This window comes from Acinonyx jubatus, chromosome D3 (genome assembly GCF_027475565.1).
Source record: "Acinonyx jubatus isolate Ajub_Pintada_27869175 chromosome D3, VMU_Ajub_asm_v1.0, whole genome shotgun sequence".
NCBI classification, from domain to species: Eukaryota; Metazoa; Chordata; class Mammalia; order Carnivora; family Felidae; genus Acinonyx; species Acinonyx jubatus.
This window is the reverse complement of record NC_069392.1, coordinates 23,442,308-23,466,948: the sequence shown is the minus strand read 5'-3', so window position 1 is coordinate 23,466,948 and position 24,641 is coordinate 23,442,308. Positions and strand designations below refer to the sequence as shown.

At 41.3% G+C, this 24,641-nt stretch overlaps 2 protein-coding genes across 28 annotated transcripts in view; one reads left to right on the top strand and one right to left on the bottom strand.

Annotated features, from left to right (window-relative positions):
- Nucleotides 1-20,121, bottom strand: part of CHEK2 (checkpoint kinase 2) — a 46,771-nt gene extending 26,650 nt beyond the window's left edge. For 3 of the 21 annotated variants that reach the window (XR_008291884.1, XM_027050679.2, XM_027050680.2), the window contains exons 1-4: nucleotides 19,217-19,582; nucleotides 16,952-17,303; nucleotides 692-816; nucleotides 425-572 (exon numbers count right to left, since the gene is read on the bottom strand). Coding sequence is in view for 17 of the 21 variants with exons in the window: in XM_027050679.2 (XP_026906480.1) it covers nucleotides 425-572; nucleotides 692-816; nucleotides 16,952-17,303; nucleotides 19,217-19,282 (691 nt within the window). In the remaining 4 variants the exon portion in view is untranslated. Of the gene's footprint in view, nucleotides 1-424; nucleotides 573-691; nucleotides 817-4,706; nucleotides 8,610-15,565; nucleotides 15,588-16,317; nucleotides 16,379-16,595; nucleotides 16,770-16,951; nucleotides 17,304-18,525; nucleotides 19,608-19,975 lie in introns of those variants that run through there. The other 18 variants (XM_053206578.1, XM_027050687.2, XM_053206579.1 and 15 more) reach the window with 17 other exon arrangements.
- Nucleotides 19,673-24,641, top strand: part of HSCB (HscB mitochondrial iron-sulfur cluster cochaperone) — a 30,833-nt gene continuing 25,864 nt past the window's right edge. The window contains exons 1-4 of one of the 7 annotated variants that reach the window (XM_027050691.2): nucleotides 19,673-20,007; nucleotides 21,715-21,811; nucleotides 22,162-22,251; nucleotides 22,866-23,010. In XM_027050691.2, the coding sequence (XP_026906492.1) occupies nucleotides 19,772-20,007; nucleotides 21,715-21,811; nucleotides 22,162-22,251; nucleotides 22,866-23,010 (568 nt within the window). In that variant the 5' untranslated portion in view covers nucleotides 19,673-19,771. The other 6 variants (XM_027050692.2, XM_053206585.1, XM_015083658.3 and 3 more) reach the window with 6 other exon arrangements.

The following is a 24,641-nucleotide window of genomic DNA, read 5'->3' as shown; positions in this document are numbered from 1 at the left end:
CTTCAATAAATATATGTGCAATTAATGAATGGAAGGAACGAAAGGGAAGAATGAGAAAGGAAGGGAAGAAGGAAAGAGGGAGGGAGGGAGAAGAATTAATGGTCTAAAACAACAACTCACTGACATCTAAGACTGATGTGGTACAAACTGGATCAATCAATGAACAATGCAACATCTTAAGCAATATCATCCCATTGACAGCATATAGCCTTAAATAAAACCTATCACAGCAGTTAAACTTTAGAAATTCAATCTTGATAGAAATCTTTCCTAATTTAAGGATGCACCCAGGACTGAGCTGAATCCTGAATACTAACCGTATTACTTTACGTAACTAAACCATACTCGGCAAAGGGCATAATGTCGATCTTCCCTTTACAGGAGAGGAAAAAAAGATTCAGTAACCAGAAGATAGTAATGTTACCTTTATTACTCCACACTGAAAGTGCAATTTCAGAATTGTTACTCAAAGGAAGGCGTCTTCCTTTCCCTACAAGCTCTCTATTTACAAAGGTTCCATTCCCACTGTGATCTTCTATGTATGCGATGTAAGAGTTTTTGGGACCCATTTCCTAAAACAGAGAACATTTTATTTCAAAGTTTTAACAGTGGGGAGTGACAGTGCTAAGATATCTCACGGTGAAGGACTAGATTACCAATTTTCCCAAACATATGGATTTCTGTCACCTACTCTGAAAATCCGAAAGTGTTTCTTGCTGTAAGTCCGGTATTTATCCGTTCTTTTCAGCAGTGGCTCATCAAAGCAGTATTCGCAGCTCCTATCTCTCCCAAACCAGTAGCTGTCATTAACACACTCTGTAACACAAAAGTATACACCGGAGTGCTGTCGAATTTCATGCATCAAACACCTTTAAAAACTGCTTGTAAAATGTAATTAGAGGAAAATAACCTAAGAAAGCAATCAAGCTTACAGATACCTTTATCAAAACAATATAGGAATAAAAATGAGGGAGGAGGAAAAGAACAATTTTCCAATGAGTTCAATAAATCGTGACTTATACATACCTATGAAATAACAAGCCATCATTAAAAGTTCTCAAGCAATTATTAATGATTTCAAAAAACACTTAAAATCGAATAACTTCCTACTCATGACCCTCCTGAGGCTTCCCATCTTACTTTCTATAAAATGTGCACTCCTCCCCATGGCAGGCTAGATGCTCAGGATCCAGCCCCTGCTTCCCTCCCAGCCTCACCTTGCACCGCTCCCCTTGATCACTCTACTTAGTCCCTCTGGTGGCTTCCATTGCCCCATGTCGGGTTCAACCCCCACCTTGTGGCCTTTGCATTCTCTGTTCAAACACAGCTACTTGCACAGTCATCTTGCTTTGTGTCTAGACTCAAACTGTCATCTTCCACTCAGCTTTCTGTATCAGCAGACTCCTACCTCGTCATCCATTATCATGACATCCCGTTTTGTCTCCCTCTAAGTATGGACCATAATTGGAAGTTATCTTGATTATTTATATATTGTCTCCCCACACACCCCTTTTAGAACAAACTCCAGGAGTTTGCCTTGGGTCTCCTGTGTTTTAGTTCCAGCACCAAGGGCAATGAATATAGTAGGCAAGTAAATGTTGATAAAGACAGACCAGGCAAAATGTTAGCACCTCATATCACAAAGTACTAATTTCCCTAATATATGTCAAGTTCCTACAAATAAAAACAGACAAACAATCCAGTAAAAAATGGGTAAAGGATATGAAGAGACAATTTACAAGAGACAGAAATACAAATGGCTCAAACATGAAAAAATGGCCGAGGTAAAAAAAAAATTTTTTTTAATTTAAAAACCAGGGGAACCTGGTAGAACGCGCAACTCTTTTTTTTTTCCTTTTTTAATGTTTACTTTTTGAGAGAGCAAGAGACAGAGCGCAAGCAGAGTAGGGACAGAGAGAGAGGGAGACACAGAATCTGAAGCAGGCTCCAAGCTCCAAGCTGTCAGCACAGAGCCCGACAAGGGCTCAAACTCATGAACCGTGAGATCATGACCTGAGCTGAAGTTGGATACTTAACCGACTAAACCACCCAGGCACCCCATAGAGCATGCAACTTTTGATCTTGGGATTGTGAGTTCGAGCACCACGTTAGGTGTAGAGACTACTTAAAAATAAAATATTTTTTAAAAATGAAATTTAAAAAATGCATAAACATGTACACATTTAAAAAAAATTTTTAAATTTTAATTTTAATTTAATACATTACAATTTCATATTTCAGGGTGCCTGGGTAGCTCAACTGGTTAAGTGTCCGACTCTTGATTTTGGCTCAGGTCATGATCTCACGGGTCATGAGTTCGGGCCCTGCGTCAGGCTCTGCACTAACAGCTTGGAGCCTGCTTGGGATTCTGTGTGTGTGTGTGTGTGTGTCTCTCTCTGCCCCTCCCCTACTCACTCCTCTGTCTCTCTGTCTCTGTCTCTCAAAAGAAATTAAACATTAAGAAAAATGTTTTTAAACAATTGTGGTACTTACATATAATGGAATATATATATGTAGATATATATATGCATTTTTTTTTAAGTAGGCTCCACACCTGATGTGGAGCTTGAACTCATGACCCTGAGATCAAGAGTCTCATGCTGTACTGACTGAGTTAACCTGGTGCCCCTATCATGGAATATTATTCAGCCATAAAAAATAAATGCTACAACCCATACATGCCACGACATGTATAAACCTTGAAAACATTAGAAGAAGCCAGACACAAAAAAACCATGAGTTGTATGATTACATTTATATGAAATATCCAGAATACTTTAATCCATAGAAATGAAATACAGATTACTGGTTGCCAGGGGCAGGAGGAGAGACAAAAGGGAAGTGACTGCTTAACAGGTGCAGGGTTTTATTTTGGAGTAACAGAAGTGTTTCAGAACTAGACAAAGGTTGTGATGGCACTGAACTGTTCACTTTAAAATGGTTTATCTGGGGCCCCTGGCTGGCTCAGTCAGAAGAGCATGCAATTCTTGATTGTAGGATCACGAGTTTGAGCCCCACTCTGGGTGCAGAGATTAATTAAATAAAGAGACTCAGAAAAAAAAAGAAAGAACAATAAAGTGGTTAATTTTATGTCATGTGCATTTCACTGTGAGGTTTTTATTTTTTAGGTTTATTTATTTTGAGAGAGAGAGAGAGAGAGCACACATACTTACAAACCGTGAGATCATAACCTGAGCTGAAATCAAGACTCGGACACTTACCCTATCGAGCCACCCAGGCACCCCACACGTCAATTTTTAAAAATTACATAGACACACATAACTGGCCCAGAAATCCCACTTCTAGGAATTTATCCTATGGATAGAGGCATATGTATTATGAAACGATATAAGGACAAAACTAAAAAGTTATTCACTATAGCATTATTCTTACAGCAAAAGATTACAAACATCTTAAATCTCCATTAGTAAGGGATAACTTCAAAAAAACTTACATCTATAAAAAGGAATGAGAATCTTTACATTCTGAGATAAGGATATCTAAGATACAATGCTGAGTATTAAACGCCAGTTGCAAGCAATGTGTTGTGAATTATAATTAATCTAAAAATAAAAGGAAAATAAGAATATACAGGCACTTAGCAATATGGCATCATCCATTACAAAGTAAAGCCATGCCAACTCAAAGACCCAGCAATTCAACTCAGTCTCTACCCCACAGACACATCTGCCAATTGACCAAGGAGACAACCACAAAGATGTTCAAGGAGTCTTGCTTACAGGAACAAAAACTGGAAACAACCTAAGTATCTGTTAATAGGGGAAGGAATAAATGAACCATGGTATTTCTACTAGAAATGCAGAAATTCTGCACCAGCTGGGACAAGGAAGGGCATGGAGAATTCATCAGGACACTAACAGTCCAAGGATGGTGGACAGAGACTGTAAGAAGTGGGCCCCTACAAAAGGGTCTGTTCTGACCTTTGCTGATCAGGAGAGCCCCCAGGCAGAAGTGTGGAGGAGGGCAGGGAGAACAAGGGAGGAGGCAAGGGGACCAGAAGTTCTCAGAAAGGCAATGAGAGGTATGAATCCAGGGAAGGATAGGTCCATCTTCCCAGTAGGGAAGGGGTGCAGGTGAGAAGGTGTGTAGAGAGAGCAACAGATACACTGGTTTTGGCAAGTGAACTGAAAATTAGGTAAGTTAAAAAAAAAGAATGAAAGAAAGAAAAAGAAAATTTAGGTAAGCAATTTTCTTTTAGGGATTCTAGACCTCTCTGAAGTTCGAATTCACTGTCCTCCCTCTCAAAGGATCCTATATCACAGACAAAAAAATTAAAATCATCTGGGATAAGTTAACCCATCTCTCCCTTTGATCCCCATTCAGCTCTGACCTTTGGCCTATCATCTTCACCTTTGCTTTAACATCCCCCCCCCCTCCGCCGCCCCATTTTACAGATGAGGATGGTGAGGCTCAGAGAAGTAGCATCACTTGCCTGAGGTCACACAGCTAGATGGTGACAGAGCTAGGACTTGAACCCATGTCTTTCTGACTACAGCACCCTCCCTCTTTCCCAGCTCCAGCCCTTAAGCTACACTCTCACCCTTATTTTCTTCCTACTCAAGCATTTTTAATCTCTTCCTCTACCAGTTTCTCTCACGCTCATTTCAAACAGGAACAAGCCTCCCTTGGGCTCCACACTCCCCTTTGGTTGCTAACTTTCATCACGTTTCTTACAGCACACTTACTTCTTTCTCAATGGCAGGTTAAGGACATAGGTTTAAAGTTGAAAAGTTGTAGGATCAAATCCTGCCTCTACCAACTCTGGGCTATATGACTGTAGACAAGTTAATCAATCAAGTGAGGCTTAGAGCCTCAGTTTGCTCTTCTGTAAAATGGAGGTAAGAATAAAAATAGTCTCTCATTAGATTATTTTGAAATTTAAATAAAATAGTCCCAACACTTCACCCAACAAAAAGAAAACGTACATTCTTCTCAAATGCTTATGAAAAATATTCTCCAAGATAGAACATAAGCTAGAGCGAGAAACCTACTCCATGAACATAAAAGAACAGAAATCACACAAAGTATGTTCTCTAATAACAATGTAATGAAATTAGAGCTCAAAAACACAAAGAAATTTAGTAAATTCCCATTTAAGCAGAATTAACTAAAAAAACCAAAGGGACAAAGAAAAAAAATCATTAAGGAAAATTAAGAAATACTTTGAAATGAATGACATGAGAAAACAACATACTAAAACTTATGGGATGAAGCTTAAACATTTCTTAGGGAAATTTACTGTTGTTAATGTCTAAGTTACAAAATAAAGATTTTATGTCAATAACCTAACCTTCCTTAAGATGTTGAAAAAGAGAAGCAAGCAAAATCTAAAACAAGCAGAGGGAAAAAAATAAAAATCAGAGCAGAGGGGCGCCTGGGTGGCTCAGTAGGTTAAGCATCTAACTCATTTCAGCTCAGGTCATGATCTCACAGTCATGAGACTGAGCCCTGCAAGAGGCTCTATGCTGAGCTTGGAACCTGCTTAAGATTCTCTCCCTCTGCCCCTTCCCCATTTGCCCTTTCCCCATTTGCATACTCTTCCTCTCTCAAAAAAAAAAAAAAAAAAAAATTCAGAGCAGAAATAAATAGAAAATACAAAGATAATTAAGAAAATCAATGAAACTGCGGCTCCTGGGTGGCTCAGTCAGTTGAGCATCCAATTCTTGGTTTCAGCTCAGGTCATGATCTCACAGTCAGAAGATTGAGCCCTGTGTTGGGCTCCACGCCGAGCAGAGCCTGCTTGGATTCTCTCCCTCTCTCTCTGCCCCCCTCCCCACTCACATTCTCTCAAAATAAATAAGTAAACTTTAATTAAAAAAAAAAAAAGAAAAGAAGTTGGGGGCAGGGGCAGGGGAGGCGAGCCTAAGTGGCTCAGTTGGTTGAGCGTCTGACTCTTGATTTTCGCTCAGGTCCTGATCTCACAGTTCATGGTTCAAGCCCAAGCCCAGCATTGGGCTCTGTGTGGACAGTGTGGAGCCTGCCTGGGATTCTCTCTCCTTCTCTCTCTGCCCCTCCCCCACTCATGCTATCTCTGTCTCTGTCAAAATAAATAATTAAAAAAAAAAATAATGAAGTCAAAAGCTGGGTTTTACTTTTAATATTTTATTTTTACGTAATCTCGATACCCAATGTGGGGCTCGAACCCACAATCCTAAGATCAAGTGTAACATGCTCCACCGACTGAACCAAGCATTCTAAAAGATAGCTTCATTTTAAATTCTACCAAACATTTAAAGAACTAATACCAATTCCCAAACTCTTCCATGAAATACAGGAGGAAGGAAACTTCTCAACTCATTCTGAGGCTACTAATACCCTTATGCCAAAAGCAAAGACATCAGAAGACAGCAACAGACCAACAGGCCTCAGCAAACCAAATCCAGCAACATGTAAAAGGGATAGATATGACCAAGTGAGAATTAGCCCAGGAAAACATGGTTGGGTTAGTATCTGAAAAATAATTAATGTAACATGCAATCACAATACAATACAGAACAAAACCACAAGACCATCTCAATAGACAGAAAAGGCTTTGACAAAACCCAATATCCTTCATGATTCAAAACAATAGTGACAACAATAAAAATAAATGAGGAATAGCAGGGAATTTCTTCACCCTGAGAAAAAGCACTTATTGAACCGCCTACGGCTAACCACATAGTGAAAGCTTCCCCCTTAACATCAAAATAAGACAAGAATATCTGCTCTTACAATGTTTTTTTAAATGTCTATTTATTTATTTTTGAAACACAGCTTGGGGGAGAGACAGAGAGAGAAGGAGAGAATCCCAAGCAGGATCTACACTGTCAGCACAGAGCCCAACACGGGGCTCAATCCCATGAACCATGAGATCATGACATGAGCTAAAATCAAGGGTCAGACGCTTAGCCAACTGAGCTATCCGGGTGCCCCTACTTTTTATTCATTGTACTAGAGATTCAAACCAGGGCACTGAAAGGAAGGAAGGAGAGAAGGAAGGAAGGGAAGGAGGGAGGGAGGGAGGGAGGAAGGAAAGAAGGAAGGAAGGAAGGAGGGAAGGAGCAAATCTATCTCTATTCACAGGTAACATAATCTTATGCAGAAAATACTAAAGAACCCACTAAAAACTATTGGATCTAATTAACAAATTCAGCAACATTACAGAATACAAGATTAATATACAAAAAAAAAAAAAAACCAAAAAACCCCCACTTGTTCACGAGCAATGAACTAACTAACCTAAAATGAAGTTTAAAAATAATTCCTTTTGGGGTGCCTAACTGGCTTAGTTGGTACAGCATGTGACTGTTTAGATTTGGGATCATGAGTTCAAACTCCATGTTGGATGTAGAGTTAAAAAACATATGTATATTTAAAAATACTAATAAGTACATTTATGATAGCATAAAAAGAATAAAATACTTAGGAATAAATTTAACAAAAGAAGTACAAATCTAATACTATAAAAACTATAAAATATTGCTGAGAAAGAATTTGAAAGACTTTTATAAATGTTCATGGATGGGGTACGCAGGTGGCTCAGTCGGTTAAGCATTGACTTTGCCTCAGGTCATGATCTCGAGATTCATGAGCTTGAGCCCCACGCTGGACTCTGTGCTAACAGCTCAGAGCCTGGATCCTGCTTCAGATTCTGTGTCTCCCTCTCTCTCTGCCTCTCTCGCTTGCACTCTGTCTCTCTCTCAAAAATAAACATTAAAAAAAAAAGTTTTAAATAAATAAATAGATAGATAGATAAATCATACTATTGCAAAGATAGCAAAATGCCCATACTACTGACATACACAATCCCTGCCAAAATCCCAGCTGCCTTCTTTGCAGAAATTAGCAATCTGAAACTAAAATTCTTATGTTAATATGAAGACACAGACTATCCAAAATAATCTTGAAAGTGAAGTACAAAGTTGAAAGAGTTACCAATGTTTTGCAATTTCAAAACTTACTCCAAAGCTACCATCATTAAGATGTTATGGTACTAGCATAAGGACAGACATACAGATGAATAGGGAAGAAATGAAGGACCAAAAATAAACCACATTTATAGTCAACTAACTTTGAAAAAGAGTGTCAAAACAGTTCACTGGGAAAAGAATAGTCTGTTCAAGAAATGGTACTAGGACAAGTAGATATCCACATTCAAAACAATAGTTAGAACCCTTATCTCACACCATATATAAAAATCAACTCACACAAAATCAAAGGCTAACTGTAGTAGGAACTATAATTATAAAACTCAAAGAAGAAAGAATAGTAATGAAGCCTTGTAATCTTGGGTTAAGCAATGCCTTCTTAGATATGACACTAAAAGCACAAGTGACAAAAGAGAGAAATTGGCCACAATTCAAGTTTGAAATTAGTGTATCAAAGAACATCATCAAGAAAGTGAAAAAGAAGGGCACCTGGGAGGCTCAGGCAGTTGAGCACCCGGGTCTTGGTTTCAGGTCATGATTTCAGTTCGTGAGTTCAAGCCCCATGTAAGGCTCCGCATTGACAGTGCAGAGTCTGCTTGAAGTTTTCTCTCTCCCTGTCTCTCAAGATAAATAAATAAACTTTAAAAAAAGATAACAAAAAAGAAACCCAAAGAATGGAAGTAATATTTGCAAAACATATATCTGATAAGGGATTTATATTTAGAACATATAAAGAACACTTACAAATCAGCTATAAAAAGGGGCGCCTGGGTGGCTCAGTCGGTTGGGCGTCCGACTTCGGCTCATGTCATGATCTCGCGGTCTGTGAGTTCAAGCCCCGCGTCAGGCTCTGTGCTGACAGCTCAGAGCCTGGGGCCTGTTTCGGATTCTGTGTCTCCCTCTTTCTCTGACCCTCCCCGTTCATGCTCTCTCTCTGTCTCAAAAATAAACGTTTAAGAAAAAAAAATTTTAAATAAACGTTAAAAAAATTTTTTTTAAAAAATCAGCTATAAAAAGATTAAAAATCCAATTAAAAATTAACAAAGGCTCTGAATAGAAATTTCTCCAAAGACTATATAAAATAACCAACAAACACCTAGAAAATGTTCAATTATCATTAGTCATCAGGAAAATGCAAATCAAAACCACAATGAGGGGTGCCTGGGTAGCTCAGTCGGTTAAGTACCTGACTTCAGCTCAGGTCATGATCACAGTTTGTGAGTTCAAGCCCCACACTAGGCTCTGTGATGGCAGTGCAGAGCCCACTTCAGATCCTCTGTCTCCCTCTCTCTCTGCCCCTCACCCGCTCATGCACACACACACACACACTCTCTCAAAAATAAACAAACATTGGGAATGCAAGCTGGTGCAGTCACTCTGGAAAACAGTATGGAGGTTCCTCAAAAAACTAAAAACAGAACTACCCTATGACCCAGCAATTGCACTACTAGGCATTTATCCAAGGGATACAGGTGTGCCGTTTCAAAGGGACACGTGCACCCCCATGTTTATAGCAGCACTATCAACAATAGCCAAAGTATGGAAAGAGCCCAAAAGATAGATGAATGGATAAAGAAAGTGTGGTATATATATACAATGGAGTATTACTCGGCAATCAAAAAGAATGAAATCTTGCCATCTGCAACTATGTGGATGGAACTGGAGGGTATTATGCTAAGTGAAATTAGTCACAGAAAGACAAAAATCATATGACTTCACTCATATGAGGACTTTAAGAAACAAAACATGAACATAAGGGAAGGAAACAAAAATAATATAAAAACAGGGAGGGGGACAAAACAGAAGAGCCTCATAAATATGGAGAACAAACTGAGGGTTACAGGAGGGGTTGTGGGAGGGGGGATGGGCTAAATGGGTAAGGGGCACTAAGGAATCTACTCCTGAAATCATTGTTGCACTATATGCTAACTAATTTGGATGTAAATTAAAAAAATAATAATAAAACAAGTTTAAAAAAAAAAGAAGCTAAACTAAAATAAATAAATAGATAAACATTTAGAAACAAAAATAAAATTTAAAAAGCCCAATGAGATCATTTCACACTAGAATGACTATAATTAAAAAGACACATAGTAAGTTGGGGCAAAATGTAGAGAAGTTGAAACCTTCATACACCGCTGGTGGGAATATAGAATGGTGCAGCTGCTGTGGAAACCAGTTTAGTGGTTCCTTAAAATATTAATCATAGAGTCTTCCATGGGAAGCTGTTGAAGTGGGAGTCCCCTAAGCTCACCTCATGTCAGACACAACTAGATAACCCACATTAGTGTAAATAACTCAGAAAGCAGCCCAAAAATTGGCAGAACAGACCCTCCGCAACTAAATGTAGAAAAGAAGTCATACCGATGAGAGTAGGAAGGGCAGAGATGCAGAAGGGAGTCAAACAAACTTGCAGGACTGTCCATGAGGTAGGGACACCATAGCACAAAGAAAGGAAAGAAACAGACCCTCACACTGGGAAGCATGCATGAGGAAGAGGAATCCCTATAACATACTGCTTTGAGTTCTTACAATCAGCAGCGATTAACACCTGGAACTTTAAAAAATCAGCAGTGTCCCTGGGAGGGTGAGAGGAAACTGAGTCCTTGCCCTTAAGGAAACAGCACAACAAAGACCACTGCAGAGATACAGCATAGAAGTAGCAATGTGAAAAGTACCTGGGTTACACAGGAAGGACTTTTACTAATCTCAGAACAAATACTGGAGAAGCAGGAATATTTGGGAGACTTCTCTCCAGGAACAGAGGAGCTGATAGGCACCATTTCCCTCCCCCACTCCTTGGCCTACACACAAAAACACCTACAGCTACAGGAACCTGTGTAGCACCAACCCTTGGTACCTAGGTTATTAACAGCACCACATTGCCCCAAGTTCTTCTGTGGACACGCCTGCTCCAGCCAGGCCCAGGCTCTAGGTCCCCTCCCACAGCAGACCTACACACACTTTGCTTACACCATGCACCCATGTCCCCCTGCAGACCTGCCACCCTCTAATAGGCCCTAGGCCGGAACCCGTTCAAAGTGGTGCCACAAGCCTGGCAGTGTGCAAGTAGTCCTGACAAGGGCCAGCGCCACTCCAAAGTGACTCCTGCACTAGGGGGAGAGAAAGATAATAACCACACACACCAGTCCAACTAGGGCCTCAGCAGTGGGCTGGGAGCAAACATCTGGTCTGACTACAGGCCCCACCCACCAATGAAAGATTCTCAGGGGACAACACATGGAAAGTGACCTGCAGCCTGATGCTACCTCATTTCTGGCAAACGCCTGGTCTGACTCAACTGAATCCCTAGGCGGCCTCAAATTGGCCCACTAACAACACAGGGACCAGTCCCTGCCCACAACAGGCAAAGACAGCCATCACAGATGACTGGAATGAAGGAAAAATTAGCTCAACCGCAACAGTAGGGTACAGGAAACACACATATGAGACACCCTGAAGCTTCAGGTTCTGTGAACAAGGAACACTGCATTGCAGAGCACTACATGACCTCTTCTTCCTAAAGCCATTACTTTCAAGAGCAGAAGATGTAGCTGACTTTCCTAATACATAGAAACATACACAGTGAGTCGAACAAAATGAGGAGACAGATGAATACTTTTCAAACGAAAGAACAGGACAAAATCACAGCAGAAGAGCTAATTGCAACAAACATAAGTAATATACTTGATAGAGAATTTAAAGTAATGATTGGGGCACTCGGGTGGCTCAGTCAGTTAAGCCTCTGACTCTTGATTTCAGCTCAGGTCAAGATCTCACAGTTCATGAGTTTGCGCCCCACACGGGGCTCTGTGCTGACAGCATAGAGCCTGCTTAGGATTCTCTCTCTTCCTCTCTCTCTCTGTCCTTCCCCCGCTTGCACACTCTCTCAAAATTAATAAACTTAAAATAATAATAATAAAAATAATGATCAAAGAGTAGAGGACCTCATGAGAACTTTAACAAAGATATGGAAAATATAGAAAAGATCCAATCAGAGATGAAGAACTCAATAACTGAAATTAAAAATACACTTAGAGGGAATAAATAGCAGACTAGAGGAAGCAAAAAAAATGGATCAACGACTTGGAGGACAGTGTAATGGAAAGCAATCAAGCTGCACAGGAGAGAGAAAAATAATAATTATAAATGAAAGAAGACTTAGGGAACTCAGCAAGACCGTCAAGTGTAATAACATTCACATTGTAGGGATCCCAGAAGGACAAGAGAAAAGGGAGAAAAAGAGAGAGAAAATTTATTTGAAAAATTAACAGCTGAAAACTTCCCTAATCTGGGGAAGGAAACAGTCACCCAGATGAAGAAGGCACAAAGAGCCCCCAACAAAATCAACCCAAGGACTTCCTCACCAAGACACAGCAATTATAAGGACAAAAAGTAGTGGGCACATGGATGGCTCAGTAGGTTAAGAATTCGACTCTTAATTTCAGCTCAGGTCATGATCTCATGGTTCATGAGATTGAGTCCCGTGTCAGCTGTGAGCTGACACTACAAAACCCACTTGAGATTCTCTCTCTCTCCCTCTCTCTCTGCCCATCACCCACTTGCACACACAAGCTCTTTCTCTCTCAAAATGAGTAAATAAATGTTAAAAAAAAAAAAAAAGGACAAGAAGTAGTGATACCCAGAGAATTTTAAAAGCAGTAAGAGAGAAGAAAACAGTTACATACAAGGGAAACCCATATGGCTAACAGCCGATTTTTCACCAGAAACCTAACAGGCCAGAGGGGAATGACATGACATATTCAAAGTGCTGAAACAAGAAAACCTGCAGCAAAGAATACTCTAACAAGTCTAGGATTCAGAATAGAACAGATTGTTTCTCAAACAAAAGTTAAGGAATACATGACCATTAAACCACCCCCAAGAAACGTTAAAAGGGACTTTGAGTAGAAAGGAAAGGTCATAAGCAGACCACAGGCAAAGTAAGAAAAGTAAAAAGCACAAAAGCAGTAAAATTAAGTACGACAAAACCTTGGATTGCATGTAACTTGTTCTGTGAGTGTTCCACAAGACGAGCAAACATTTCTAATAAATTTTAACTTGATAAAAAAGTGATGTCTTGCAAGAGTAGTACGTGTATGAGTAGTATGTAACGCCAAATGTCACATGATAACAACTGAGCCAATGGTTCTTGAAATTTGCTTTGATATACGAGTGCTTTGGATCACAAGCATGTTTCCAGAATGAATTAGGCTCGCATACCAAGGTTTTACTGTATATCTATAAAAATCAGTCAAAGGGGGGGGCGCCCAGGTGGCTCAGTCCATTAAGTGTATATATACCCACACACAAATACACACAATGGAACATTATTTAGCCATTAAAAAAGTATGAAATCTTGCCATTTGCAACAACATGGATGGACTTTGAAGGCATTGTAAGTGAAATAAGTCAAAGAAAGACAAACACTGTATAATCTCACTTAAGTGTCTTATATGTAGAATCTAAAACACCTAAACTCGGGGCACCTGGGTGGCTCAGTCGGTTGAGCGGCTGACTTCGGCTCAGGTCATGATCTCACAGCTTGAAGGCTCGTGAGTTCAAGCCCTACATCGGGTTCTGTGCTGACAGCTCAGAGCCTGGAACCTGCTTCCGATTCTGTGTCTCCCTCTCTCTCTGCCTATCTCCTGCTCACGCTCTATGTGTCTCTCCCTCTCAAAAATAAACACTAAAAAAATTTTTTAAGTAAATAAATAAAAATAAAAAACCTAAACTCATATAAACAAGAGTGGTGGTTACCAGGGACTGGAGAGTAGGGGAAATGGGGAGATATTCATTACAGAGTACACACTTCCAAGTATAAGATGAATAAGTTCTGGGGATCTAATGTACAGCATGGTGATTACAGTTAATAATATTACATTATATACTTGAAAACTGCTAAGAGCATAGATCTTAAATGTTCTCACCACAAAAAAGAAATGGTAATTATGGGATGTGATGGAAATGTTAGTAAACACTATGGTGGTAATCATTTTCCAATTTGTAACTACATCAAATTGACACATTGTACACCTTAAATTTACACAATGTTACATGTCAATTATATGTAAAGTTTGGGTAGGGGAGGGGAGGGGAAGAGGACAATTACGAGAGGAACAATTAAAAAAAATTTTTTTAACATTTATTCATTTTTGAGAGTGAGACAGACAAAGCATGAGCGGGGGAGGGGCAGAGATCCTCTCTCTCTGCTTCAGAATCTGAAGCAGGCTCCAGGCTCCGAGCTGTCAGCACAGAGCCCGGCACAGGGTTTGAAATCACAGATGTTGAGATCATGACCTGAGCTGAAGTCAGACGCTTAACCGACTGAGCCACCCAGGCGCCCCTAGAGGAACAATTTTATAAATAGATAATGGTGATAGTTGCACATTTTGTGAATGTACTTAATGCCACTAAATTGTATACTTAATGGTTACAGTGACAAAACTTTTTGTTGTATCTATTTTCCCACAATAAAAATAAGTAAACACTGGTGCCTACTGGCTCAATCAGTAGAGCATGCAACTCTCGATCTCAGGGCCATGAATTCAAGCCCCACATTGGGCACAGAGTTCACTTTAGTAATAATAATAATAATAATAATAATAATAATAATATAATAAGCAACATTAAAAATACTTAGGAATACTTTCTTTTTTTAAGTATAAGACTTGTATACTGAAAACTATAAAACATCACAGAAAGAAATTAAAGAATACCTAAATAAATGGAAAAACATCCCATGTTCATGGATTGGAAGACTTAATATTAGATGTCAATAATCCCCAAATTAATCTATAGATACAATGTAATCCCTATCAAAATCTAAGCTGCCTTCTTTGCAGGAAGTGTCAACTTTGTTCTAAAATTCATATGGAAATGTAAGGGACCCAGAATAGTCAAAACAATCTTGAAAAAGAGGAACAAATCAGGGCTCACACTCTGGATTTCACAACTTACTACAAAGCAACAGTAATCAAGATTTTTGTGGTACTTGCATAAAAGGATAGACATAGACCAGGGGCATCTGGGTGGCTCAGTCGGTTAAGCATCCAACTTCAGCTCAGGTCATGATCTCATGGTTCATGAGTTCAAGCCCCACGTTAGGCTCTGTGCTGACAGCTCAGAGCCTGGAGCATGCTTCAGATTCTGTGTCTCTCTCTCTCTCTCTCTGCGCCCCCCCGCCCCGCTCATGCTCTGTCTGTCTCAAAAATAAGTAAACATTAAAAAAATCAAAAAAAAAAAAAAGAATAGACATAGATCAATAAAATGTTATTGAAAAGTCCAGAAATAGACCCTCGGATTTATGGCCAAATAATTTTTGACAAGGGTGCCAAGACCATTCAACAGAAAAAGAATAGTCTCTTCAAGAAAGTGCTCAAACACGGGGTGCCTGAGTGGCTCAGTCGGTTGGGCAACTGATTCTTGATCTTGGCTCAGGTCATTATCTCACGGTTCATGAATTTGAGCCCCATTTCAGGCTCTGTGCTGACAGTGTGGAGCCTGCTTGGAATTCTCTCCCCTGTTCTCTCTACCCCTACCCCACACTCTCTCTCTCTCTCTCTCTCTCTCTCTCTCTCAAAATAAATAAACAAAATAAAATTTGAAAAAAGGATGTGCTCAACTAGGATACTCACATGCAAAAGAATAAATGTGGACCTCTGCCTCATACCATAAACAAAAAGCAACTCAAAATGGATCAGGGTAAGGTCTAAACATATAAAACATCTAGAAGAAAACAGGTGTGAATCAATAACTAATTATGATAGCTCCTTCTGGAGCATCATATACTTTATGCTGTTCACCCTATCAGGATCCTCAGATATATGTAATCTCACTTTTAAAAGTGATGGACATTTGCAACTACATGGATGGAACTAGAGGGTATTGTGCTAAACGAAATTAGCCAGAAAAAGACAAATATCATATGCCTTCACTCATATGAGGAATTAAAGATACAAAACAGATGAACACGCAGAAGGGAAGCAAAAAGAATATAAAAACAGGGAGGGGGACAAAACATAAGGGACTCTTAAATATAGAGAGTAAACAAAGGGTTTCAGGAGGGGTTGTGGGGGAGGGGGGGAATGGGCTAAATGCATAAGGGGCATTAAGGAATCTACTCCTGAAATCATTGTTGCACTATATGCTAACTAGTATGTAAATTCAAAAAAAATTTGAATTCAAAAAAAATTTACTAGGATGTAAATTCAAAAAAAAAATTTAAGTAATTAATTAAAAAAAAATAAATAATAAGTAAATAAATAAAAGTGATGCAGCCCACTCACCCTTTCTCCCCTTATCTCTGCTTCCCACCCACCATACATCAGCCCCACCCCATCTTAAAACTATGGCTTAAAATGAGTACAAAATAGCTTCAGATACTTACTTCTCAATTTAAAGTTGTACCTATAAACATTCCTATATTATTTCTCCATTTTCTACTGTTTCTTTTTCAGGTCATCAAAGTTGGACATGAAATAAAGAGTGATAAGGTACAAATAATACATTAATCATTCACTTTTAATATTAAAATGCTATTTCAAACACACACATAGCAAGGCCTTCCTACTGGAATCAGGAAGTGTCAGAGAGGATGAATGTATTTAAACTGCAGGGTTGACTATTTTGAGATAAAATCAAGTAACAGTCAACAAACAGCCTTACATATTCTGAAACTGTAAGAGGGATGTTCTAAAGCTGCCATAGGAGGGGTTAAGTGGTGAAGTTTCTGTGATGAGTCCAAAACTGTTTGCAAGTTTGAATGAATCAGCATTTTTCTTGGGAAAGGGTCCACTGCTCTCCTCAGACAGACAGAACATTACAGATGCCCAATAACACCTGTTGAAAGAATAAACGAAGGGGGATCCACAGCAAGTGAGAGTCAGTAAACTCCCCCAAAACTGCTTTCTTGGTTCCAACTTTCATCACCTTCCAACTCCGGGATCATTCCAGACGGTCTTAAGCTTTCTGTTACAACTCTCTACAACTAAAATATTACACAATATAACCAAGGGTCTTACCAAGATTGGTGAATCCATCCTGAAGAGCCCACAATCGAGCCCAAGGGGCAGGGACAGGCTCCTCCGGTTCTTGGTCCTCGGGAATCGAACAGAGTTCCTGGGTGGACACCGTGTCTAAGGAGCTCAGAGTCCCCGAGCTGGAATGAGAGGACTGGCTGGATGTGGGTGCTGTGTTGGTGGAAGAGCTGGACGTGCCCTGCGAGTGTGAGGAGGAGCCATGTGTCTGGGAGGAGATGCCTTGAGACTGGGAGGAGATGCCTTGAGACTGCGAGAAGCTGCCTTGGGACTGTGAACAGGCACCACTGCCATGGGGCGGTTGACCCTCCACATCCGTCTCCCGAGACATTACGACCTCAAAAATAAGTGGCCAATAATAAGATAAGTTTCAAGGAACAAGACTTGAAGGTCAAGAGTGAAGGACGGACATATTTACATCAGAAAAAAAAAAAAAAATCCGGAGCATGCATGTTCTGCAAGAGTTAAAATTCTAACAGTCTATGGGAAGCCTGCGTGGCTTAGTCAGTTGAGCATCCGACCCCTGATTTCGGGTTAGGTCATGATCTCACGGTTTGTGAGATGGAGCCCCACATTGGGCTCTGTGCTGACATGGAAGAGTCTGCTAGGCTCTCTCTCTCCCTCTCTCTCTCTCTCTCCACCCCTCCCCCTCCACACATGAGTGCACACTCTCTTTCTCTCTCTCAAAATCAATCAACTTTAAAAAAAAATTAAATATTTCAAAAATATTCTAAATATTCTAAATAGATCTAAATAGATCTATAGTTCTTGTGGGCTGAGGTTGCCATCAGATCACTTTCACCAGATCAGTGTTTTGTAGGGCAGCCACAAACCACAGGGAAAAGAAAGAAAAAAATTATTTGAAGGTTATAAATAAGCTAAAAGCAATTAACTAAGTTGGGGGTGGGAGGGAAGACTGATAACAGCTTACATTCATCTAATTTTTTAATTTTTTTTTTTTTAATTAGAAATGAAACCTAAAAGGTATTCACTAATACAATCAACACTACACTTAAATTTCATGTTTTGGAACAAGAAAGAAAGGGAATGTTAGTGTGGATTGGAGTAGAAGATGATTAAAGAGAAACTATATACTAACTCACCGCACCACTCAAGAGGTGACCATTTATGTAAAATGTCACTAATGCCCCTCCTCCCCCAAACCTGCCCCAAGACTGTGCAGACCACATCCTGTTTGTTCATTCTAGATTCCTTGACTCCTAACTAAGGGCCAGGCTACTTAATGAGACAGAACACAAAGAAGACTGCTCTAAACAACTCCACCTAGCACTTTGTGATGCTAAGTTACTATGCTCATCTTTTCAGCATCCTAAATGGCCTTCCAGCCCAACAAAATTCTGCCGAAACCGTAAGAGGTTCCCACCCTTGTTTAGAATTAACTTGATGGACAGTTTAATAACAGAAATTATAGTAAAGTCAATCCTTAACTTTAAATCCCTAATGTGATTTTTATAAAGAGGGGAGAGGGGCATTCTCTCTTCTCCCCAGATATCCATACTCAGGTATTCCTCCAGGAGAACATAGTAAACATTACTCACACTGACATTTATATAGCTTTCCAAATACAAAGATCCTGATGACTTCTTCTTAAGCCACACCAGTAAGGTGATGCCAGAGCTGAGTATGCCAGCTCTAATACTACCTCGGTCAAGGTTTCAGCTTTTTGAGCGAGACTTCTCCACCCTGAAAACTGGGAAAAGACTGTGTCAAGTAGTGGCTGCTATCCTTGCTTATTGGTAAGGGTCCACCAAACGGAAAACACATTACTCTCAGCCATGAGGAGGAAGTATATGGAAAGGTTAGAGGCAAACAAATCTGGAGTAGATAGATCTTGAGGTTTAAATGAGATGACACATGAACGTTCTTCCCCCAGCAATGCTTGATAATTGGGAGAACAGAATTCCAGTCCCAAAGAATCAGACAACCGGAAAAGGGTTTACAAGTGTAACACATTTTTTTTTTCCAAATAGAGAAACTGAATCCCAGGGTGGACTGGTGCCCTCGCCAAGCCATCCCACACACTTACTTATGGACACTCGCAGGGCATCCTCTTACACAGGTCAGTGTGTTTCCAGTTCCTGCAGCGCCTAGCAGCTAAGAGTGAGTTCTCAATAGGTTTTTTTTTTCTAAATTGAATCTAAAATATGGTAATAATTACTAACATGTATATAACTCTTTACAAAGCAACTTCCCTCTGATTTTGAAGAACACAACTTTGTTCTTTCTTACCATGCACGTCTGGGCCAGTTTCAGCTTGTAAGTAACAGGGGAAGTGAACTTCACCTCGAAGTTCATCTACGAAGGAAGACAGTCGCCCACGCGTTCCTCTCCTCCCCCAAACCAAGCTCAAAAACCAAAGTGAAAATTCGGGAGATTCAGCTCGCATCAAGACCCCAAAAACGGGAATCGAACCCCCCAAACACCCAAGAGAAAGTTCCCCGCTATGACTCACCGCGTGAGCCCACCTGCAGCCACACAACTCACAGCAGCCGCAGCCAGCACTGTGGCGCTAAACAAGCACATACGAACTCCACCCTCAGCCAATCAAAACAGCCCTCCGCCTCCGCCAGACCAATGAAAAGCAGCCGATGTGGTCGTCTACGCGTAGCCTCAATGCTTTCTGGGAGTTGTAGTTTAATATGAGGAGCGGGATTCTCAGAATCCAGGTTCCCCCGGGTTATCCCGCCCCCTTAGCTGCCCAGCCAATCAGCAGCAGTAGTCTGGTTGGGCCCTCGCTCACGGTTTCCCCCCGCAGGTGACCGTGGCGAGACAGGCCGCGGCCAGATGTGGGGCGGAAGGACTGGAGCCTTGCTCCGGGTGTGGGGGCTGTGGCCCGCAGGGGTCCGCGGGCGGAGACCTCTAGGCTACAATGCTGCGTCTCTGGCCGGAAACAATTCCCCCCAGTGTTGGAACTGCGGCGGCCCAGGGGTCCCCAAGCGGGGAGACGGGTTCTTCTGCCCACAGTGCCGCGCGCTGCAGCCACCTGACCTCACTCGAGATTACTTCAGCCTCATGGACTGGTACGGAAGGCGGCTTCAGGAAATGCGCCGGGCGAGAGACACATCCGGGACTGGCGAACTAGCGCGGAGGGCCGATCATGCTTGGGAAGGAGAAGGCGGGACCCGTTAGGTCGATGGGCGGAGCCCTAGGGAACTGGGGGCAGGGACTGGGAGGGTGGGATTGCGGCCGGTGAGAGAGGAAATTGAGGGGTGGGCCTAAGGATAGGCTTTTGATCGATAGAGACCAGAATGGAGGGAGGACTGGAAGGGCGGGGATGGAATTCTGGGGGAATTGAAGGAGGCTTCAGTGGAGGGAGGGTTGGGACCTGAGAAGGGAAGCTGAGGGGCGGAGCCTGAGGGAAATGTACTGGACTGCCAGAGAAAGCAGACTTGAAGGACAGGGTCAAAATGGTTAAAGTTGGAGTGAGGATTTTCAGAAAGGGGTACTGAGGTGTTATGCAAAATAAGGGAGTAAATGAGCTTCCAGGTTTGTGAACACATGGAGATGTTGGGAGAATAGTGTGCCTAGAGGGCTTGGTTGCTCCCCGGAACTTTCCACCTACGCATCTCTTCCATCTGACTGCTCCTGAGTTACATCCCTTTATAATAAATGGATAATCTAGTAAGAAAAACAAACAAAATAGGGTGTAAAAGCACAGAAAAACTGAACGTTGTGGTCTGAGTCTGAGGGAGAAGGGAGATTTGGAAGGAGAGAGACTGAGAAATGACTTTTTCCTGTTTTCCTCCAATGGTCGAGGAGCTTGGAGAGAGGTGAAGTTTGGACCGAGCCAAACTATTATGACAGGGCAGACTCCACGAATAGAAAGTGAAAGGGACTGGGTTAAAATAAAGTGGGAGACTAAGATGAAGGGACCTGGCCTCTCAAAAGATCGGGTGGGATTCGAAATGGTCCCCTTAACTCTGGGATCTGCCCCTGCCAGTCACTGCATACTTATGATGGGCTGCAGTAACACTATCCTTTAAGTTCTTGGAACATGCCCATCTCGTTCGCACCTCAGGGCCTTTGCATGTTCCCTCTGCCTCTGCATGACTTTTTCCTCTCATCTTTGATTTTTTTTTTTTAAGTGTATTTATTTATGTGGTGGGGTTGGGCTGGGCAGAGAGAGAGGATCCCAAGCAGCTTCCAGAACACAGGGCTCAAACTCATGAACCCTGAGATAATGACCAAGAGTGTGTCGCCTAACTGTGCCAACCAGGCACCCCTGATTATTTTTCATCATTATTCAGGTCTCAGCTGAAATGTCATCTCTTTGTCCACCACATCTACCCCTTTCTCTGACCTTTTTCTCTCTTTTTTTTTAATTTTTTTAACGTTTATTTATTTTTGAGACAGAGAGAGACAGAGCATGAACGGGGGAGGGTCAGAAAGAGGGAGACACAGAATCTGAAACAGGCTCCAGGCTCTGAGCTGTCAGCACAGAGCCCAACGTGGGGCTCAAACTCACGGACCGCGAGATCATGACCTGAGCCGAAGGCGGCCGCTTAACCGACCGAGCCACCCAGGCGCCCCTTTTCTTTCCTTTTTTTTTTTTTTTTTTTTTTAATTTTTTTGACCCTTTTCTCTTTCACAGCACCTACCACTTTTTAAGGTTATCTCTCTCTCTACATGTTTATTGCATCTTCCCCCGTGAGAACAGGAACCAGGCCCACAGTATAAAAATACAAAAATGTTTGAAGCATGAATTTTATCTCCCAATTTCCTTACAGCAACCGTGCCTTCGGAGTGGACACAGCGAAGCTCCAGAATAGGTACCAGCAGCTACAGCGTCTTGTCCACCCTGATTTCTTCAGCCAAAGGTCTCAGGTAGCCTGTGAGCCACCCCTAATCATACCCAAACACTAGTGCGTGGTGGGGTGGGTAGCAGTGGCTTTGCAGTGATGTGATTATCAGAGACAGAGCTAAACAGCCAGCTGCACCCTGGGACAGCTTGACCCCAGACTGCCAGGACCTGGATCTACCCTGCACTCACAGCTTTTACCTGACTTCCCAGAAGAGTTAGAACCCATCTGTTGAAAATAAAGACAGCTCATCCCACACCAGTTCTACTTTAATGACTTCCTTAGGTGCCGGCCCATCAGTATTTTATGAAACAGTTTGTGAATGTAATGTGGCTATACCGATGGTAATAAGATTATCTTCATCTCCACTAACAGACTGAAAAAGACTTCTCAGAGAAGCATGCGACCCTGGTGAATGATGCCTATAAAACCCTCCTGGCCCCGCTGAGCAGGGGACTATACCTTGTAAGGTGATTTCCCAACCTTTCTATGCGTGACTACATGGTATCCATTGTGCTGTGGGACAGCTGCTCCCCTGTATTCAGCAGAAGAGTGCTTGAGACCTGAGTTAGTCTAGGGACCCAAAAATAATTAGCCTCAAAGATACTGAATGGAGATAGTTTTCTCTGAATACTTGTAAATCTGCTTGCCTGATTGCATTTTTTTTTTTTTTACCATTTTCTCTAAATTTCAAGGATTGGATGGTGATGGCATTTAGGGAAGAGTAATTTGGGTTTTTGTTTGTTTGGTTTTTTGGTGGGGAGGAGTGGAGGGAAGAGTTTAGCACCTTAGAATTTTAGGATTTAGTAGAATCTTTACAAATATCTAGTTCAGTCTCCCGAGTGGAGGAATGACTCCTCCAGGGTTACACAGTCTCAGGGAGCAGAGAGGAATCCTGTCCCAGCTCTCTTATGTCAGTGTGACTTTCTCATACCCTACCTTCACACTCTCACTATTAAGACAGTTTCTTTTTTTTTTTTTTTATGCATGGTATTCTGTTCTGAAGGGTGAGTAGGATTTATGACTCTGGCCACAGTTTCTTCAACTAACCTTACTTTCTCTGCTTCATGTCCCAATAGCTGAAGCTCCATGGAGTAGAGATTCCCGAAGGGACAGATTATGCAATGGACCAGCAATTCCTCATGGAAATAATGGAAATCAATGAAAAACTTGCAGAAGCTCAAAGTGAAGCTGCTATGAAAGAGATTGAATCTATTGTCAGAGGTAAAAGATAAAATACATGCATTTTATTGCTGTTGTGAGTACATGCCCAAGGTTAAGTGGAGAACGAATATGAAAACTACATATTGGTCATCATAATGATTCAGGGAGTATGTTTTTTCTTGATTATACTGAAAGCAATTTTGTCTGAAGTTTAGACTTGCAACATCCATAGCTTGCCGGAAGGCAGCCTTAAACCAAGAATGTAATAGTATTTTGCAAATTGCAATCCTCCTTCCTACCCATGACATCATTTAAAAAAAATGTTTTTATTTACTCTTGAAGGAGAGAGATAGAACGTGAGTGGGGGTGGGGCAGAGAGACAGGGAGACACAGAATCCCAAGCAGACTCCAGGCTCTGAGCTGACAGCACAGATCCCGATGCGGGGCTCAAACTCATAATCTGTGAGATCATGACCTGAGTGAAGTTGGTTGCCCAGCCGACTGAGCCACCCAGGCGCCCCCACATGACATCATTTAGATGTTATTATTGTCTCTGACAAAAATAAATAGGGCTTTCTGTGCACTGACAGTGTGGAACCTGCTTGGGATTCTCTCTCTCTCCCTCTCTCTCTACTCCTTCCCCTGGTAAAATAAATGAATAAAAACTTAAAAAAAAAAAAAAAAAAAAGAGCCTGGGTGGCTCAGTTGGTTGAACGTCCAACTTGGTCTCAGGTCATAATCTCATGGTTCATGGGTTCGAGCCCTGCATCAGGTTCTACACTGACACCTCAGAGCCTGGAGCCTGCTTCAGATTCTGTGTCTCCCTCTCTCTCTGCCCCTTCCCCCCTTGTGCTCACTTGCTCTCTCTCTCGCTGTCTCAAAAATAAGGAAATAAACATTAAAAAAAAAGAATAAATAGGCCTTAAAAGTTCATGGAAATGCCCAAGGTCACCTTGCAGAGCAAAGACTGAAAAACTGACTTCTGATCTCATTGCTTTGCTTTCCATCTTATTGCATAGTGTATCAGTCAGGGGTCTCCAGAGAAACAGAACCAATAGTATATATGTATACATGGAGAGAGAGAGAGAGGGAGAGAAAGAGAGAAACCTATTTTAAGGAATTGGCTTACATAATTGTGAAAGCTAGCAAGTCTAAAATATGGAGGGCAGACCAGAAGGCTGGGAAACTCGGGCAGGACTTCTATGCCCACATTATCAAAGCTAATCTTTACTTAAAGTCAACTGGCTGTAAATGTTAATCACATCTACAAAATACCTTCACGGCAACATCCAGACTAGCATTTGACTAAACAACTGGACCATAGCCCAACCAAGTTGACACATAAAATTAACCATACCATGTACAAAAGTTTCCAAATTCTCCTGATTGTATAAACGTATGTACTTTCACAAACGTTTGTGGCATGCCTACTATGTATCAAGCATTGTGCACGACACAGTGAATAAGAAACACACGGCCCGGGCCTGTGTCTTCATGGAGTTTATATATTTCAACTCATTGTGTCCAAAATGGAGTTCATGAGCCTCTCCCCTCCCTCCTTAAAAAAACTACTCCTTTGCTGATGTTCCCTAAGTAAATGACACCATCCAGTTGCAAAGTCCAAAACACTGAGGAGGCATTCTTAACAACTTATCCTCCCTTACCCCCGTAGACAGTCATCACCAAATCTC